The sequence below is a fragment of the Toxotes jaculatrix genome, chromosome 15 (assembly GCF_017976425.1).
Source record: "Toxotes jaculatrix isolate fToxJac2 chromosome 15, fToxJac2.pri, whole genome shotgun sequence".
NCBI classification, from domain to species: domain Eukaryota; kingdom Metazoa; phylum Chordata; class Actinopteri; family Toxotidae; genus Toxotes; species Toxotes jaculatrix.
In genome coordinates, this window is record NC_054408.1 from 2,993,458 (window position 1) to 3,012,251 (window position 18,794).

Here is an 18,794-nt window from a genome sequence, read left to right on the forward strand (position 1 = left end):
AGAAATCACTGAGACATTTTGTCTATAATGATGAAAATGCAAATCGTGTGTGCAGTTGTTCATAGCTTGAAATAATTCAAATGAGGTGTTCTCATGCCTTCACAGGAAATGAATAGTTAACAAGGCTGTTGCTAAGCAAAGAAAGTAACAGCAAAATGAACACGGTCGACTTTGTTATGTTTTCAGGTTTTCCGTCCTTAAGCCCCCATTCTCTTGAACGCAACATCAACAATGCAGTTTTTTCAAATTTGGCACAAATGTTCACTCAAGGATGAACTAAACAGAATTTGGTGGTCAAAGGTCAAAGCCACTGTGACCTCAAAAAATATCTTTTTGGCCATAACTCATGAATTCTTTCGCTGATGGTGATAAAATTTCACACAAATGACTAGATCAGGATGATTTTATATGCAAAAAGTCATAGGCCAACTTCACTGTGACGTGATAAGTGTTCAGAAACACTTTTCCATTATTTGACGCCATTACTCAGGGACAGAAGGGGAGATTGTGAGCGTTGGGGACTGAATTGGTGTCACTAATCCTGGGTGCCCACCTCAAACTATGGTGACTGTATAGATCCTCTGAGCTGCTGGGTTGAAGAAGTGTGTGAAACATCCACGTTTTAAGAATTTGAAGCTTCCTTTGCAGCAACATCCATATTTGAAGCATTGTCTACTGTCATGGCTACCGCTTTGTGTTCCATCAGAATCTGCTTTATTGACCAAGTATGTGAACACACACAAGGAATTTTCTATCATTTGTCAATCAGAGAAGTCGCTGTGTTCAGGTACTGATGTGGATAGGCTCTGCCTGTACTCTGCCGTGCCACAGCTGTAACTGATCGTCCACTGCATTAAAATATATTTTGACTTTTCAGAAGAAAATGCTTTGCTGAAATGAAAAATGTCCCCATGACTTTGATGGAGCTCCAGTGTCAAAGTAAAAGACCCCCGGCCAACTCCTCCAAGCACATCCCTGATACCTCACTTGCCAGGAAGGCACAAACTTTGTTGTTTTTATTGTTTTAGTGAACAACCAATACTGCTGTTCTTGCAAGTGATACCTCAAAGTACAAAAAGCGCAGGTGTGAACAGTTTAACCACAATTTTTGTGGTGTTCATCAAATCAGCATTTCAAAATGATCTTTTTTGTACACTTTTTCCAATTACTGTCAATTTTTTTTTTTTAAATGTGAATGTTTCCAATATTTGTGATAAATGCACACATTTCGTCTGATCATGGAAGTGTTTTACCTCCTTTTGGTCTTCAGTTGGAAAATGAAAGTCACAGTCGCTCGGCCTGTTTTCTGGCAGTTAAACCACTTCACGTTCATGCTGATTCACCGTCACGCCGTCATGACTTACTGGGACACTGGAATAGTAGAAACCCGCTCGTCAACACGTAGCCAAACGAGACTGATACTTTAGTCACACGTGAGGAAAAGTAAGCGAGATGTTTCTAGTGATGTGTTTGTCATCTGTCATGTCAAAATGATCGGCAAAGTTTTACAAATTTTAATGTCAATCTTCACAACCTTCTCTGGATTCAGTGTCAGTTTCCCAAATTCTCATGACCTTGGGTCATGACATTGTTGAGAGAATCTGAGTTTAGGATGTTGATGCATTCTTTTTAAGAGGATGATGGCATCTTCATATATTCTATCATATTTTATCAAGTTTTATCATAGAAGAGAATCCAGTTCACAACAACTGCACCAGCAGGAAAGAAGATTGGGAGTTCAGACAGTTATTCATTTGCTTTACTTTCCTTCTTGTAAATCCATGTCAACTAAGTGTTAACAGGCAGCTCCAGTATATTAAGTTACAAGCTTTGAGAATTCAATTCTGGGTTGTGTAAACTACATTGAATTCATGTTCATGTGTCGAATTTTCCACACATGTGGAGACTGATCTCTGATTATAATTTTTCACTTTATGCTAAGCAATGCTGAAACAATGATAGCAGCAAAAATAAACCACTGTTTTCCGGGGTGACTGAAGACTGTAGTGCTGACTGTAACTTCAGTCAGCTCTGTGAGAATGGGGCTTAACCCCAGAGTGTTTCCAGCAAAACACACACAGATGTGACGTCAGGAGGACAGTGATCTTACAACATCAGCACTTTCACTGTGATCTTTATATCATCTATAATTAGTTATTTTCCACCGTTTGCACCTTATAATTGCACAGTAAAGCGTGTGCATGACAGAAATACATGCAAGATGAAAATGCAAAAATGACTCTCATATTCCAAAGAAGAATAAACTGATGAAATAACTGAAACGGTTACATGCCATCAGATTCAACTGTGAAATTTACTCGCTGACTCCGTCATACACTTAATTTCAAACACAACACACAATCTGTGCATCACAAATACAAGGTGTTTGAAGGCATCCTAAGTAAATGATCAACAATTTAAAGTAGAGTAGATTAGATTAGAGTCAACTTCACTGCCTTTGCACAAAGGACAAGTACTGAGACTACGAATGGCATCTAACTAGAAGTGCAAAAAGCAGTAAAGTAGAAAAGAGGACTTTGTCAGTATTGACATAATCTACATTCCTTTTGCTGTTTTAGTAAATAAAGAAGCTGATGTGAATAGTAAAATCTTTTGACGATATTAATGTGCAGGCCAACAGAAGCCATTGTCTTAAGAAAAAGGCTTTACTTTCCAACACCGTGCAGCTAACTGATTTTAGTGCTGCGCTTTTTGGTGCGATGCCTTCATTAGATGTCTATCTTTAATCTCGCTGACAAAGTCATGACTGTGTTATGGATTTTACTGTTTTTCTTTTTAACTTGTATAAATAAATACAAACAAATAAAGACTAACATGTAACATCTTAAGGCTTTCAGTACCTTTAAGTGACATAATTCTTTTTCATGATCTGTTGTATCTTCAGTGGCAGAGTTTCATCATTTTACTGCTGTGCTCCAGTTGATGTATTTCTAGATTTTTGACTTTGTTAACAATGGTAGTCCTCAATTTGCTTCTGCGAATGGCCTTGCAGAGCTTTTATTAAAACACCTGAGGAACAAAAATTAGATAAAGTTGAACTTGAGTTGTGTAAGTTGTTTGCTGGAGGTGAATGGTCAGTACTGGTTGAGGACAAAGACAAGCATGGGCAGTTACATCCCATTCTGCTCCACTGCAAAAGGCAAGGAAGGCGTCATGATTTTCTCTAAGGAGCATTAACTGATGCAACGATGCATCTGTTTGAGCTGAACTACTAGCAAAAATCTTTGGTTACTGTGGGTATTAGCAGGACAGACTCCTGACTCCTACTGGATCTTCTTTTATTGAGAAACATAAAATTTAAGGCATATGAAAAAAGGATTTCATCTTAATGTGAACACAGTCATAAAAACAAAAACTGAACCAAAATAGTTATTCAGTCATAAACTATTTATATGGTTTAATATTTATATAGACTTTTATGGCACGCAGATCTAAATCTTGCAGGGAAAATTCTGACTCGATAGGTTTATCCACAGGATTCAAACTAAATATAAACCCTGCATAAGTTTCCACACGATCAAGTCACTTGACTCTTGCTATTTTTTTTTTCCACAAGCGTCGACGTTAATGAATCAACACGCAAATCTCACGAAATAGAAAATCCTTCCACTGATCACTGCTGAAACATCCAAACAGGAACAACATCGCTTTATTCACACTCCAGATGTCGGATGAAAACTGAATGAAAGAACTTGTGTGGATGGACACATTTTGGCAGTGGGTGATTGTTTATAACTGCCGTGATGTGACATCTTTGGTGCAGTATGAGGTCAACATGTTGAAATCAACAATTTAAGATGTTTTCACCGATATCTGTGTTGACCATCTCTGCCTCCTCTGACAGAGATGTAAAATTGCTGATCCAAGCAAGTTTCACCCCAGTCTCTATTTGCATGTTTTCCATGATGATACATGAGATGGGTTCCTTTGGAGCCTTTTTTTCAGAGGTTTATTTCTGTTGTATTTTAAGTTTTAAACATTTTCTTTTTTGTTTCATTGATTGGGTACCAGATTTTACCTTGTTGCTTTCTTTTATGTGACTTCATCTGTAACCCAATGTGAGTGAGAAACTTTATAAGCTTTTTTTGCAGCTTCTTTCTTTTTTTTGAGAAAAAAAGCTGTTAATGAATTCACAACCCTACGAACAGGCTGTGAATGAAACTAAAGTGGTTTAATAGAATCATCTAGACTTGTTCTTTTCAGCTTTCCTGCAGAAGATTCAGTGGCTCAAACGTCTCGCCTCTCTTTACCGGCAAAACACATCATCATTTCCTGTGCTGGCACACAGTTTCCATTGAGAGCAGTTGACTATAAAAGTGAGTTTCATTGTTTTTGCTGTATTTTGACAAAAAAAGTTTGGTTGTTAACTTGTGTGCTGACCAGAGTTTTGTGAATTTGAAGTGTCTGTGTAACTGTGTGATACTCTAGGATGGTCCTGACAAACTGTATGATGGGATTGACCGTATTGACAGTCCTCAGCCTCTGCCTGCCTGTGTGGAGTGGTGAGTAAAAACAGAGTTACTGATGTGGTGATAATGATTTTCAGTACATGGGTTGGTAACGCTTTTTGGACAGTCCAGGGCTCATGTCATGTCAAGGACACATGTTTGACAAACTGTCATGTTTTCTGGACCTCTGTGGGCAGTGGAAACTCAAATCCTGACTTTAGGGGAGACTCAATTTCAGCTGAACAACAGATTTTCATACAACCTGGTTTTCACAGCATTGTTAGGTTGAGCTGAAAGCCAGACTTTGATGAGAGATTATTTATGGACTAATTTCCACGTAGATTTACCAAATAAAGTGTTACAACTGGATTTTTTTTTTTTTCACAGTTCATGAAAATATAAATGTTCTGTTAATACTGTGCTTATCCAGTGTGTCCCTTAAGTATAGTGGTGGATTGAACCAGTTGTATGAAAACATACATTTTCTTTATTTAACTGATTTCAGGTGTAAGAGAGACGGGAGCGTGTTGCTGCTTTAATACCACCCAGAGTTCTACACATAACAAATGATAATAGTAGGCAGACTGACAGTAAGCTACACTCAGTCACTGTTATATTTTTGGAAATACTTTTATTTTCTGGCTGAGAGTCAGATGAGAAGACTACTGCTCTTTTACCAGCAGTATGTATGAAGGTGGAGCCAGTGGCAGTTAGCTTAGCTTAGCACAAAGACTAGGAACCATGGGAAACAGCTAGCCTGGATCTGTCTGAAGCTTCTCTGAAGTTCGCTTACAAGCACGGCATGTCTTGTTTGCTTAATCCTTTAAAAAAACAGGACTGTAGAAACAACAATTTGCAGTTTTATCGGGTGCCGCGTCTTAGAGTGTCTCCTTTGGACAGAACCAGGCTAGCTGTTTCCCCCGTTTCCAGTCTTTATGCTAAGCTAAGCAATTATTGATGGCCTTGGGGTGGGTGTAGTTAAATTGTCATACTGTGGCAGTAGAACCAGACAACTCTTCAAGCACTGAAACCGAATGTCTATGTGTGTCACAGACCGACGTTAATGCTGTAACAAATTCAGATGTTACATGTACATTATGTTTAAAATGTCCAAAAACACTCAAAGACTTTATCATTTTGAGGCGTCAGCTTGTTTGCTGTCTTACATATTTGGGTTGATGTCAGTTTTTTCTCTGTGTTCAGTGGAAAGACTAGATGGAACATGTTATCTTAGCTAGCAAGCCACTGGTTAGCCTACATTAAGGAATCAGTGTTGGGAGATCGTGTGAACCCCACAGCTTCGGTGTGAGGACAGGACTTCTGCAGAGCTGCTGCGTGCAGTCAAACCACAACGTTCTGTTTAAATGTCTCCATGTGGGTGTGAAGACTTTCAGTTTTTTTTTTTTTTTTTCGAGAGCATCGTCTTTTACAGAGCAGCACTGAGTGATGAAATTAATCACTGCTGCTTCTGAGTAATTAGCAAAGTAATGTAATTACATTTTCAATTAATATTGTGTAATGACTAACTGTCAGAAACATATGCACTGTCAAAGAACATTTTACATCATCCACCTCTGCCTTTAAAGTCAAAAGAGCAAAGTTGTGGAAAGTTTGTAGCTCCTTCTGAGGCAGCAACAGCTGATGTGAGTTTGTTCTGTCTGAAATGGATATCTGTTCTGTAAAGGTAAACCTGCAGAGGTCCTTTGACCTTCAAGACATAATCAGGTCAAAACTCTCAGTGGACACAAAAATGCATGCATACCAGTCCATCAACATAATACAGTAAATTAATAGATAAACATGCATATAGAAAAACAACCTCACTTTCCCTTTTTTTCTATCAGCTGTGAAGGTGACCCAGCCCTACAGAGTGGTGAGCATAAATGGCACAGCTCAGGTCCAGTGCTTCATCCATCCTCAACCCTTCTACGACCAGATCCAACACTCCCATGACCAAAACCCTCCATACCCTTTCCCTGTCCCTGAGGAGGTCCATGTGATTCTGCTGAAAGGCCTCTACGGCACCCAGGAACTCTGCTCGCACACCATCAACTTAACGGAGCACAGAGAGACAAGTGTGGAGAGTAATGGAGAGGTAAGTCTGTGAACAGCCAAAATAATGTAATCTGAAAAATAGACTTTCTCTATTCGCTTCTTGCTGTAAAAGATGGGGACCACAGATGAAAACATTATTATTTAGATTGTCTGTTTAGATTTTAACCTATTTCTTTTGAGCAAAACGTAATTTCACAGAGGAAAAAATATGCATCCATGTGAAGGATGTGGCGAAAAACCTGCCATCCATGTTCACCCTAACCCATGAAACAGTGAACCCAAATACATACTTCTTCCTCCATGAAATTCCTCCTTCCCTCAAAGTCACCAGTGATGCTCCTGATATTGCTGGCTATACTCAAATCAGCACAACAACCTGATAACCGCAGGGCTCATGAGGAATCAGAGAAGGTTGAGAAACCATGGTTTTCTGTATGTTTCAGTCGCAGTGCTCTGCTACATTGAGAGAGGGCGCCGTGGAGGTGACCGTGTCCGGACTGAAAGCCACAGACACAGATATATATCGCTGTGAGATAGGGGTGATCTACCCACCTCCGTACCTGCGGCTCACCGGCAACGGCACACTCATTCATGTCATAGGTGAGACGCCCGCACAGGATGTTCAGGCACATGCATCATCACCCACTGAACACACTGTACAGGCATCTCTCTGTCTTTCCTCGAGTCTCACTCTCATTTTTCTGCTTGTCCACAGAGAGCTCAGACTGTCCTCTGCAGGGTGCTCGGACAGATATTGCGCACCAGGGTGATGATGAAGAGAACGATGAGGGTGATGAGAAGATGGCGCCAGTCAGTTTTCCTGTGATTGTACTGGTGATAATGATTATGCTTGTCCTCCTCATCATCATCTACTTCCAGGTCAGAGCATTATTATTTTATCTTTATTCATTTATCTTTATTCATTGTGGTTGAGTTGTGTTGCTAATGGCTGTTAGTAGTTGAATCAGTCGGTAAATTTATTGTATTATTGTTGTGCATTTTGCTGTTATTATTGTATTCCTTCAGTACTTGCAGTAGTAACAAGTGATGGCTTTGCATGTAAGGTTTCAAATAGTCCTGAAGCACATCTGAAGCACATCTGAACCCCTGAACATTAACCTAAGTATAGTATTGTACATGGCCAGTGTGTGCACAGTGCAGGTCTAAAACATAAACATTGCCACTGGATTGTAAAAAACTTCCTGACCAATTGGCAGTAGTAGCAGCAGAGTAGTGCAAGAAGCAGTAGTAGTTGCTGGGGTAGAAGGTAGCAGTAGCAGCACAGGTACTTGCAGGTGCAGTTCAGGTCTGAATGGCTTAATGGCTAAAACATAAATCCCTTCTTCAGTAGCAGATCAGATTTAAGTGAGTCATTGTCTCTGTCCTCTTTGCTGTTGCTCTTCACTCAGTCTAATGAAGGGTTTTCATTCTCTGTTGTTTAACTGTATAAAAATGTGTGTGCTTTCCATTTGCAGACTGTCCAGTGTGTTCGAGGGAAGAGGGAGATCATCAGAGCAGTGCCTGGTGGGCCCTACAAGGTGGATGCTGTTCCATTTTCATGTAAAACCGTCGTATGAAAAACATACGAGTGCGGAGGCCAAAGCACCACTGTATCTGCCCAGAAGCATTAGAATACACTGGATTCTGAATGTAGAGTTAAAACAGTGGTAGGGTCAGTGTTGGCCATTTATTAAACATCACCTCAGTTATAATTGAGGTTTTTCTTTCTTTCTTTTCTTTTTTTTTTTTTTTAATCCAAAGCTACAGAAAAACACCAAAAGGACATTTGGGTGTCTGTGCATATTTTATTTATTAAGTATGAAAATACTGTTTACATTGTTGTAAACTCAAATTTTATTAAAAAGCAGTAGCTTTGATTGTATTTTCACTGAATTGAATTGTTGAGACACCTGTATTTGCGCTTACTGTAACTGCAGCTGGGAAGGCTTGACATTTTATTAGAAACAGAATCACTTAGCTCCAGCTAAGAAAATGCTATATTTGAAATCATTAGGGTGCATTATGGTGTATTGATAGTTATGTTTCTGTGTCCTTATGTCTGTATTTTTGTTGCAATTGCAATGTTCAGCAAATATTCATGTTGGATATTTTCTTCAAGTAAAGTTGCTTTAAACTTTAAATTGTTCTATTTAGTTATTTTTTAATTTAAATTATGTGTAAGCAGCCAGCTACACCAGGGAAGGACCATACAGATGCAAAACCCCAATCCAGATTCTGTGCTGTCAGTTGTGTTGTCTCCTTTTCTAATTTCCTCCAAGAGCAAATCAGCAGAACCTCCAGAACAAAGCCACAATATGAAGATATACAGAGTGACTTAGATTTGATCGCCCCCGCGACCTGGGCCTGGACCCAGATAAGCGGCAGATGATGACATTAGGGGGCAAAGGGTTTAATTATACATCTAAATTTGTGGATCCAGTATGAAAACTCAGTTTCTATCACTCTTGCAAAGTAGACAAGTAATGATGGATGAAGGTTAAACAGACATTTTCCAACAGTTATAATACAGAGGCAAACAGCAGACAACAAATATTTCCAATATATTTAACATATTACTGAGTCTAACTGAAAGAGAAACATGCAACATTTACACACACACACACACACACACACACACACACACACACACACACACACACACACACACACACCTAAGGCAACCGCAGAATCCATCCACTTTGCTCTAGCACCACCTTCTGGACAATATTTGCAGAATTTCACAGACTGTGTGGATCAGCTTGGCTTAAAGTTTACTGAGCCACTTCAAGTTCCCATGAGGATGAACCGCATTGATTACAATCACCTCAGGGCCTTTGTTCGACTGTCACGTTCTGGCATTCTGGTTTCACTCAACACTTTGATACTAAAGCATGAAATAAAACACTTTCGGTTCTAAAGGCTGCTTTTCAGAAATGTCACAGAGAAGGTCAGAAACATGCAGCAGAGGGAAGCTGTGGATTGTTGACTATGATAAGTAGAATGATGAAGTTTATTTTGTATTGTACTGGTAGCCATAGAACTGATTTAAGTTGTGGAGTCACATGTTTGGCTTTATATGTACATGTGAGAACTGCTGCGTTTTGAGCTGGAGTCTTCGTTTCGTCCTTATTTGTCTGTGTGATCAAGCAAAGATTATTACAGCGGCCTGTAACAAGTTAGAGAGAAAAGTATGAACCACTTCCTCAGAATCATATTGAGATTAGCTAAATAGCTTGAGAAACATGATTTAATTTCTGATGTGCGATAAAAGTTGCCCTAGTTACGTTAGTGATGTGGCTTTCAGGTTCCTGATTCACTGGCTGTATTCTGGCCACGTTGACTCTTTGTGTGACATTTCCCGTCTATGGTTTTTAGGACTTGCCTCAAAGATATCCGTCTTATGGTTGCGTGTCAATCAGACGTTATAGCACGCTGTCTGTCCATGTTGGAAATCAAAAGTGTTTTTATAATTGTTCCAAATGGCCACACACAAAGACAGAGTAAAAATATGAATGTGATATAGGTCAAATATGAGAATATACAGATTTTCAGACTGCCTCTCCTGAAAGATATTGATAGTGTCAGCTGTGTCTATAAGAAATGACAGAGAGTGAAAGAGGACTTGAAATTCTGACTCCTTTCTCACTTCTACACATGAAGAATGAAGCACACTGATAATCTGTTGCCTGTAATCTGTTACCTTTCACATGATCAGGGTTTCATATCAACTGTTAAAAAAATGTGGGGAAATCCAGTAATGAAAATCATCAGTGCAGTCTTCCAGCTTGTTCCCAGGACTCACATCATCAGAGCAGTGAGAAATGTGCAGGTGGGTCTCATCCACACGTGAATCTATATGCTGAGAATTTTCCCTATACTGTGGCCAAAAAGGACCACATGTTAATGAAAAAAAATGGTTCAAGAATCGATCCCTGTGGGACGCCTGATACCAATTTTGTTTCAACAGGTTAATAATTAAGGATGGAAACATAGAAACTCATATATTCTTTATGTGGACCAATAAAGAACAGGCCTCGGTAGACTTACACAGAACTGAGGTCGTTATGAGGATACAGTCACAGTCTGCAGCCACGCCGGCAGCTCTGTGAGGTTGTGTATATGCAGTGCTGTGCTTTGTGCCAAATGCTAACACATCATGTTTGCCATACATGGCTCTGTGTACAGTACATAGTGCTTTTATCCTTTTATTCAAATAATTTCCTCTCATTCACACACACACACACATCCACACACCAACGGCAGGGTTGGTCTGAACAATGGGAGCAAGTTGGGGTTCATTTGTCTTGCCCAAGGACACTTTGAAATGTGGGCCAGAGGAGCTGGATGACCCTCTGTACCTCCTGAGCCACACTAACATAAAGTACTGCTGAGGCCGATGGGAACATCGTTAGTTTTGCACATATTTAGTATTGGTAATTTGATGTGATTCATTCTGTGGGGTACGTAAATATCTGCACCAAATTTCCACCCAACAGGTTGTGAAAACTTTCACTCAAAACCACAAGCTGAGATCACCAAAGCCTGTGGGCTTCATGCTCTGGGGACCGACATTTCCATCCATAGATCCATGCTGCTAACAGGGCTAAAAGAAAATGACATACTCTTCAGTGGTTATCTCCCCGCTCATGATTCTGCTGTAAGGCCGTCACTGATTTTGTTTTACTTGAGTTTCCTGTAAAACATGTGAAAACACCAAGTACACATTTTTGACAGAAGGACAGTAAATTAGGTCACTACCTTCTCTCAAAGAAGGAACAGACCACAGATGGCCCAATCAGCAAACACAGTTCATTTTTCTGTTGATTTATGTGCGGTTTCCATTTGTACCACACACTTACGCACACACCAAGAGTTCACAGAAGCACAGACAGTGAAAAAACAGGATGTGGATTAACACTTTTGTCTTGTTTTACGAGATTCAATCAAGGGCTCTCTGTCTTGAGAAACTATGCTGTTAAAGATAATGGACAGATGCATAAAACCACACCATAGGCAGCAGTGGCTGGTTGCATTAAAAAGATTTTTCCTAGATCCTCACTAAAATTTGCTTGTGTCCTTGACCTTTACTTGAATATTTCTTCTTTTAGCTCAGCACATACAAGTTCAGGGGCAAATATTGTTCTTTTTATTCCTTTGCATTTTTTAATGGCTATTTTCAGGCTGAGATCTTAAAAACCTGTAAGCAGCCAAAGTTTCAGACTTTAAAAAGTATATACACTCACGCATACACTCACTGAGCACTTAATGTTCACATCGTGATCTCAGTGCCTCTGACTGTGGCAGGTAGTTTGTGTCAGACGGGCAGGTTTGACTTGATTTCTGAAACTGCTGATCTCCTGGCCTGGTCTGACGAGCCTTGATTTCTGCTGAGGCAGCAGATGGTAGGATCACAATGTGGCTGCAACAGCATGAATCCATGGACCCAACCTGCTTTGTGTCAACAGTCCAGGCTGCTGCTGGTGCTGTCATGGTGTGGGGAATGTTTTCTTGGCTCACTTTGGGACCTTTAATACCAATCAGTCATGGTCTGAATGTCACAGCCTGTCTGAGTGTTGTTGCTGACCATGTTCATCCCTTTATGGCCACAGTTTACCACCTTCTAATGGCTTTTTCCAGCACAACGTAGGAAATAATGTTTATACACTACTAATTTGTTTTCTAGATGTTGTGTTTTGTAGGGAAATGTAATCCCTGCCTGGATTATGCTCAATGTTCCAACATTGAAAAGGCCACACTGATGCATTGATGGAGGTCAGGGTGGATTCTGGGATTTAAGAGTGTCAGACTGATGGTTAGAATCACATCAGATGATCCAACTGAACTAAGAGAGTAAACTAGTATTTATGCAGGGGAGCTGATGAGTGAAATTGGGAGCAGGTGTGTGGATAGGTGAGTCAGGTCTGGTGATTGGGAATGATGAACAGGTGCGGTGCAGTGGCGGTGCAGAGGAATAGGAGGGAATGTTCAGGGACATCTGGTGGCTGGATAGAAACATGGCAGGAGACAGGAACAGAATGGCCAAAAAGAACAGGACCGGGGCAAGAGTTATGAAAAATGGTGTCTGGTCAGTCCCAAACCCAAAAACATAAATTTGCCATAATTTCAGACAAGGAAAAATACCAAATACCTATGTGATTAACTGATCATCAACATAGTTGCAGCTCTTGTTTCATTCTTTTGCAGACTTGTTTTATTCTTTTGTCTGGCTTTTTGGGCTAAGGTGTTCTATAATGGCACCATATTCCACAGCATATTTAAAGTCAGTGCTGCTGGGTATTGCTGGCCAGCTATTTTAGAATCTTACAAGAGTCTGATAAGTGGCTAATTATTATTTCAAATTTTCTGCATAATCACTGAGAGCTGAACTGCACACTACATGCATGTAGTGAGAGCTGTATAACTCATCTCCTTCTACCGTAATAAAAAAAGAAATTATCAGTCACCCCTTGTACAAACTGGCACACTCTGGAACAAAAGTCGAACACCAAATTTGAAAATTCTAAACTTTTCCACAGAAGGAAATTCTCATACCACAAGTGTGTCACAGCAGCGGTTGTGAAGGTGATGGTGAGAGGGATGAACAGAAACTGCTGCAGGAGCTACAGCTACAGGAAATATTGTCACCCACAGAAGCTACAGAAGCAAAAACAGCCTGATTGGTGTGTTTAACTTTAGAGAAGAGGCACCGCAGAGGCAGAATTTAGTTAGATTAGCATTAGGGCAAGCCACAAAATTTCCCCTCTCCTTGGCTCAGTCTCAGAGTGAGGTTTGTGTTGTTTGTGGTGTTAATTTGTGTTGTATGTTGTATGACTGTTTTTTAAGTCCTATTCTTTTCTTACCATAGTGCGAGAAGGAGCAAAAACACAGAGATGACAGCTGGCAGCGTCAACATCTTCATCCTCATCATCTTCACCGTTTATCTGAGCTTCATCTTCCACACAAGTTATGGTAGGACTCTCCATTTCACCATCTACTGTTCATAGGAATTTATTTTCTCAATTTCATTTTATACAGTGGCAACAGTCAGTATAGTAACATACTGAACGGAGAATAAATCTTGACACTGTTCAGCCTAGTTAAAAGAAAAGAAGTGCTGACTAAAACAGTCTGATGCCGCTGTTTAAATGAAATGGGAAACAATTCTCTGATGAGCAAAAAAAGAGAAAACTTAGTTAGATGTTACTGTTTGAACTCTATGAGGTGTTTTTCAACAGTAGCTGAATCCTTTTCATTCACCAGGTTTTGAGGTGATTCAGCCAGAGCTTCAGACCATGAACCAAGACGGGTCAGCCTTTATCAGCTGTGAGCACACCGCAAATGTCAGCTCTGTTGAAGACGTTCGACTCTACACTATATCACCGTATGTTTACTGGTATCACCGACTTAGTGGTATTTGTGTGATAGTAGGATGCTGAGTTGCGAGGTGGACTGCCACCTTATCTGCGTAAACTTCACCCAACCCGCTAGAATAAAAACTGGAACCAGCTCTTGTTCAACAAAGCAAATAAGTATATTTCCCAAAATGTTGAATCATTCCTTTAATTCATTAACTAAACTAAGTGAAGACTTGGTCTGGATGGTAGATGTACTCTGGCTAAGATACATTTGTCTGCTTCCACAAGAAAAACTCTGCTCTGCCAGAAGGGAATGGACCGCTGTGAGAACGTTGTCATGTATTCAGAGAGTCCAGAAAGGTACCTTTTCATCATGCTCAACATTTCGTCAGAGGCCATGGACATGGCATATCAGTGTGAGTTCACACTGAAAGAAGATCGCCTTCTTTCCACCAAGACAGGAAAACCAACCAGACTTCAGAAAAGTAAGTCTCAGCCTTTGGATGATTTGTGGAGCCTATTTAAATGAAATGAATCACTGAAAAGTGAAACACATAGTTGTATGTATCTCCTTTCATATTTTATACAGAGTTACTGTGGCTCTTTCAAATGAATAATATAGTAAAGGGACAGTTATTTACCTCTTTGTTTGTAATAGGTGAATAGGTGACTTGAATTTGTCATGTCACATCCAATGCTCTTAATTACAGGAAAAAAAAGAAGTAAAGGATAAGGCTGGGATGTGAATGTATGTGCCATAGAGCTTGCAGAGCTCTTGTTGTCCAGAAACCATTAAAAACACATTACTATGAAGCTGGGTGTAATGTTTTAGTTTAAATCTAACACACCCCGTCCTGCTGCTACTCCCTACGTTCAGTACTGTAGCCCAAGCCGAAAACCTAATTAAACTCTCCTTATCTCAACTGCTTCACCTAAGAATGCATATGACAAACGTCAGCATTCATATTTGCTCTTTTAGTTTAAATAGTATATTTACTTCAGAAATACTCAAGATGGAAACCATGTTTTCAATCTTTTAATAATGTTTGAGTTTGAGAACATAAAGACTGTGGCGGCATGGACACTGTATTTATGTGCAAACCAGTACAAACAGGAAATAACCTTGCTGTGTTTTTGTCTATGTTTGATTATCAGGTCAAAAGGAAACAGGACAGGACTGCACCTCTCTCTCTCCCCCTCCCCCTTTTTCTCCTGTGCCAGAAGGTCTCAATCTCTTCATCATTCTGACTGGTCTGCTGGCTGTGATGATCCTGTACAGTTGTGTCATCACCTGCGCCTACATCAGACGGAGGATGAATGTATGTCTGTCTGACTTTTTGTCTGCCTTACTCTTACTTGTCACACCCTATGTCCGCTCTCTGTTTAAAAATATCACAAAGCAATTTAATGAAAAGCTCCTGTGGCTGTTTTGGGGTAGTCCAGGGTGGACTTCTATGCATGAGCCATGAACGTCATCCACCCTGTCACAACTGCATTTTGAGTCCTGTGGTTAAGAAATCCTCATATTGATCTGCTCAACAGAGTTCAAAGGAGTTTTGGACACATCCACAGAGATGCAGCCTTAGTCACTGATCACTTGTATCTCAGTCTCAGACAGGAAAGGCAGGGAGGCACAGAGACACTTATAGACTTTCAAGACATGACTGTTTGCCACCTCTGCACCTTCTGCGGATGATGTCACATTTCGACTGGACACATGGCCAGTTTATAGTAATAATATAGAGGAAGTGTGTAAGCGTTTGCAAAGGAAATCTGAAAAGCTGCGGTCTTGTGTTGTCAACACGCAATGACGTTCATGGTCCTGCAGAACAGGACATGAAACAGCTGATGTTGACTTGCACCAAATACTATGATGAAAATACTCGACAGTCTAGAGACCACCAGTGTCACTTCATGGGCTTTTCAGACTGTACATATGATTAAGAAAAGAAAACTCCATGAAATCAAATGTGTTACGTTTCTGGGCCTGTGTTTCAGGACGACAGCAAGGATCCTGAGAACAGCACCTATGTGGAAATGAGGAAGGCTCCTTCCAACAGTTGTTGAAAGTAGCTGACGCGTGTCTTTGTACCACTGGCCTCATGCTGAACACAATCAGAGGGAAGACATGGACATCCCGGGCATCGAGAACCCTTGTGACACATTTTTCATGGAGCCCATATCATGGTCTCCAACTTTTTTCTCTTTCTGTCCATGATTTGAAAATCGTTGTACTACTGAAGCTAAACAGCAGGGTGAGACAAAGACTGACTGACTGACTGCCACTGTGCTTTTACAGTATTATGCTATGTGGCAAGATGATATATTCCATTACATTACACAAGATATATGATATATATGAATATGTAGTTTATTATTACACAGTAATTTCATGTATGTCACCATTGTAACATACCATGTATGTCAGTTTACTTCTGATCATTTTCATTGTGTAGCTAATGTACTTTATCTTATACTGTATAATTTGCATTACTTTTTTTTGGTCATCACAGTGTTTGCTCACATGCACATTACAGTGTTATCACTGTTATTAATTATTATGTTTATTCTTTTATTGTACATGTTGCGGGCCACGGGTTGTCTCAGGAGGTGGTTTGGTCCTGTCTCTCTCTGTCCAGCCTCTAGCAGCACTTTAGTCCTTTAGTGGAATGAAGGGGGACAGTGGCAGAAGCCTTGATCCACTCCAGAGAAAAAAAAAGCCAATACATAAATAAATGCTTACACATGGTTGGCCTGGGGAGTGAGTGTGTTCACCGCAGCATGTATCAGCTGTTTGATCTGACCCTTTGTACTTATGTCTATTTAAAGTATCTTTAATTTCTCCTTTTATTTTGCCACATTTTAAACTTTAAACATGAAGCCCAGTGCAGACGTGGAAGTTGTGTAACTGATATGACAGAGATTTGAGGCCCGCAGCAGGAAATGCATGCACACATTTTCCATCCATGTGTCTTTTAAAGGGTGGGTGTGGGCAAGAGGATCCTCTACTGAGTTTACTGTACATCCTCAAGGTTAAAAGTAGGTTGTGTTTTAGGTGTAATGCATGTTAGTGTTGTTTTTATTTATATTTCTATTTTATTTGTGACAGTGGGCATTGCTGTAACACCGGGTCCTGTAGGCAACACCGAACTCAAGTCCATGTTGGTCATGTGAGGGGCAGAATAAAGATGGCGCTTGAGTTGGTTACAAACTCGCAAGTAAAATTGTCTGTTCCTTGTTGCTACACACCCATCCAGGCCTGTGCAGCCAGTAACTGTGTCACTGACAATGGACAGCAGAGGGAGACACCGGCAGTCTGATGGACATTTTTCTCTGTCACATACAGCAAATCACACACTGTGAAGGTACAAGAAAGTATCAGCAGCCATGTGTTGATTTGAGGCTTTTGACCTTTTCAGTGCATTTACTCAACAGGTATTTGAACAACGCCATATTGTGAATGAACACTGATTTTAGTACAACATAATGGATCCCAAAATAGACTCAGTATCAAAACAGATAACTCCTCTTTCACAGTGGTTTTGTGAGGCGAGGAGGATGACAAAGAACAACAAAAGCAGCCTGTCATCACTGTCTGAAGGCCTGTGAACTGATCTGAGACAATCAGGGAGATTAGCCTAACATGTTAGTGAGGGGGTGGAGCTGCCTGCAGGGAAACAAGGGCATCTCGTGTCTTTTGTTTGAGTGAAAACATTCCAGCTGTCATACCTAAACATGCAAATGTAAAAAAACAAAAAACAAAAACAGAACAGGTGAACCCCACGGCTACAATTCCTTATTCTATTTGTTTAAATGACTTTAACTGACTTACTTCAAGCTGCATTTATGGGTAATTACACCATGCAGTTAAGCCTGTTCATGACTTAGATGCCAAGTTCACACAAGCTGTGCAATGATGTTTTACATAGCACTAACATGAACAAAGACTCAGTAAATATCTGTCGTGACAGCAGTGAGAGAAGTGGAGTCATTTTAAATACCTATTTTTAAACACATTTACTAATTTTCTCCAGTAACTATAACTTTATTCTGAAAAATACACTGTATGACAAATGAGCTGCTGTATACGACCCAGCATCACCTCCTACATTAAAATGCACGTTCAACAAATGTTGTTTCAGTCTGTGGTCGTACTTCACACATTTTTAATCTTCGTGTTATTTTTTTACTGATCAGTCTTTGTTTGTGTTTCACTCTCAGATCACAAACACAGTGAGATGCTAGAGGAGACAGCATCATTTAAAGAGAATGACGTTAACGCTGGTAGCATGCAGGGCGTTCGTTAGCACAAGGCCTCTTCTGTGGGACGTCAGGTCATAAGAGTATGAGGATTTTAAAATCACATTACTACATGTAATGCACGGTCAAACCATCAACCATGAATTGTAACTCCATGAAAAAAATAATGTAAAATTTAATGTACAATAAATTGTATTTACTGAGTGCTATGTTTAATTATTGGTCTTCCCAGGTGAGGCTGCATCATTACATTTTTTTTTTTGTTTCCTCACAGAGTTTGCATCATGTGGTGATGTTTGGCTTTTACAGCACGTGTTTACTTTGGAACATGGATGTTTTTTTTAACACCTCTGATTGGAATGATCCCTCTGAGATTAGAGCTCACAAACATCTTGCACATCTTAGCACAAGAAGGTGTGAATCTTTGATGAGAGTGAATCATAAGAGAGCCATTAACTACATGTTTGTTTTGTTAGGTCAAGCCGGTTAGGTGGAAAGTGTGTGTGTGTGTGTGTGAAAGACAGAGAGATGGAGAGAAGAACACAAAGACTGGCACTGTTTTTTTAGCACAGCAAAACTTTTGGCCCTCATCAACAAATCACTATTATATTTCTCTGGCAACAGCAAGTGTGGTCAGTGTTTTATCCAAGAAGCC

At 40.0% G+C, this 18,794-nt stretch overlaps 2 protein-coding genes across 5 annotated transcripts; both read left to right on the top strand.

Moving 5' to 3' along the window:
* The first annotated feature begins 4,198 nt into the window (after nucleotides 1-4,198).
* Nucleotides 4,199-8,659, top strand: cd28 (CD28 molecule). 2 transcript variants are annotated; one of them, XM_041057478.1, is made up of 6 exons: nucleotides 4,199-4,337; nucleotides 4,450-4,523; nucleotides 6,314-6,564; nucleotides 6,968-7,124; nucleotides 7,240-7,403; nucleotides 8,000-8,659. In XM_041057478.1, exons 2-6 carry the CDS (start codon nucleotides 4,451-4,453, stop codon nucleotides 8,099-8,101), a joined length of 747 nt encoding a protein of 248 aa, XP_040913412.1. In that variant the 5' UTR covers nucleotides 4,199-4,337; nucleotide 4,450; the 3' UTR covers nucleotides 8,102-8,659. The 2 variants fall into 2 exon arrangements, with proteins under 2 accessions (XP_040913412.1, XP_040913411.1); XM_041057477.1 differs by lacking the exon at nucleotides 4,199-4,337 and having other exon boundaries at nucleotides 4,378-4,523.
* A 4,434-nt stretch (nucleotides 8,660-13,093) lies between these two features.
* LOC121193954 lies at nucleotides 13,094-16,588 on the top strand. 3 transcript variants are annotated; one of them, XM_041056388.1, is made up of 6 exons: nucleotides 13,094-13,204; nucleotides 13,390-13,493; nucleotides 13,785-13,905; nucleotides 14,168-14,364; nucleotides 15,035-15,198; nucleotides 15,878-16,588. In XM_041056388.1, the coding sequence occupies exons 1-6, from the start codon at nucleotides 13,110-13,112 to the stop codon at nucleotides 15,944-15,946; spliced, it is 750 nt and encodes a 249-aa protein (XP_040912322.1). In that variant the 5' UTR covers nucleotides 13,094-13,109; the 3' UTR covers nucleotides 15,947-16,588. The 3 variants fall into 3 exon arrangements, with proteins under 3 accessions (XP_040912322.1, XP_040912323.1, XP_040912325.1); XM_041056389.1 differs by having other exon boundaries at nucleotides 13,181-13,311; XM_041056391.1 differs by having other exon boundaries at nucleotides 13,185-13,306.
* Nucleotides 16,589-18,794: the final 2,206 nt, after the last annotated feature.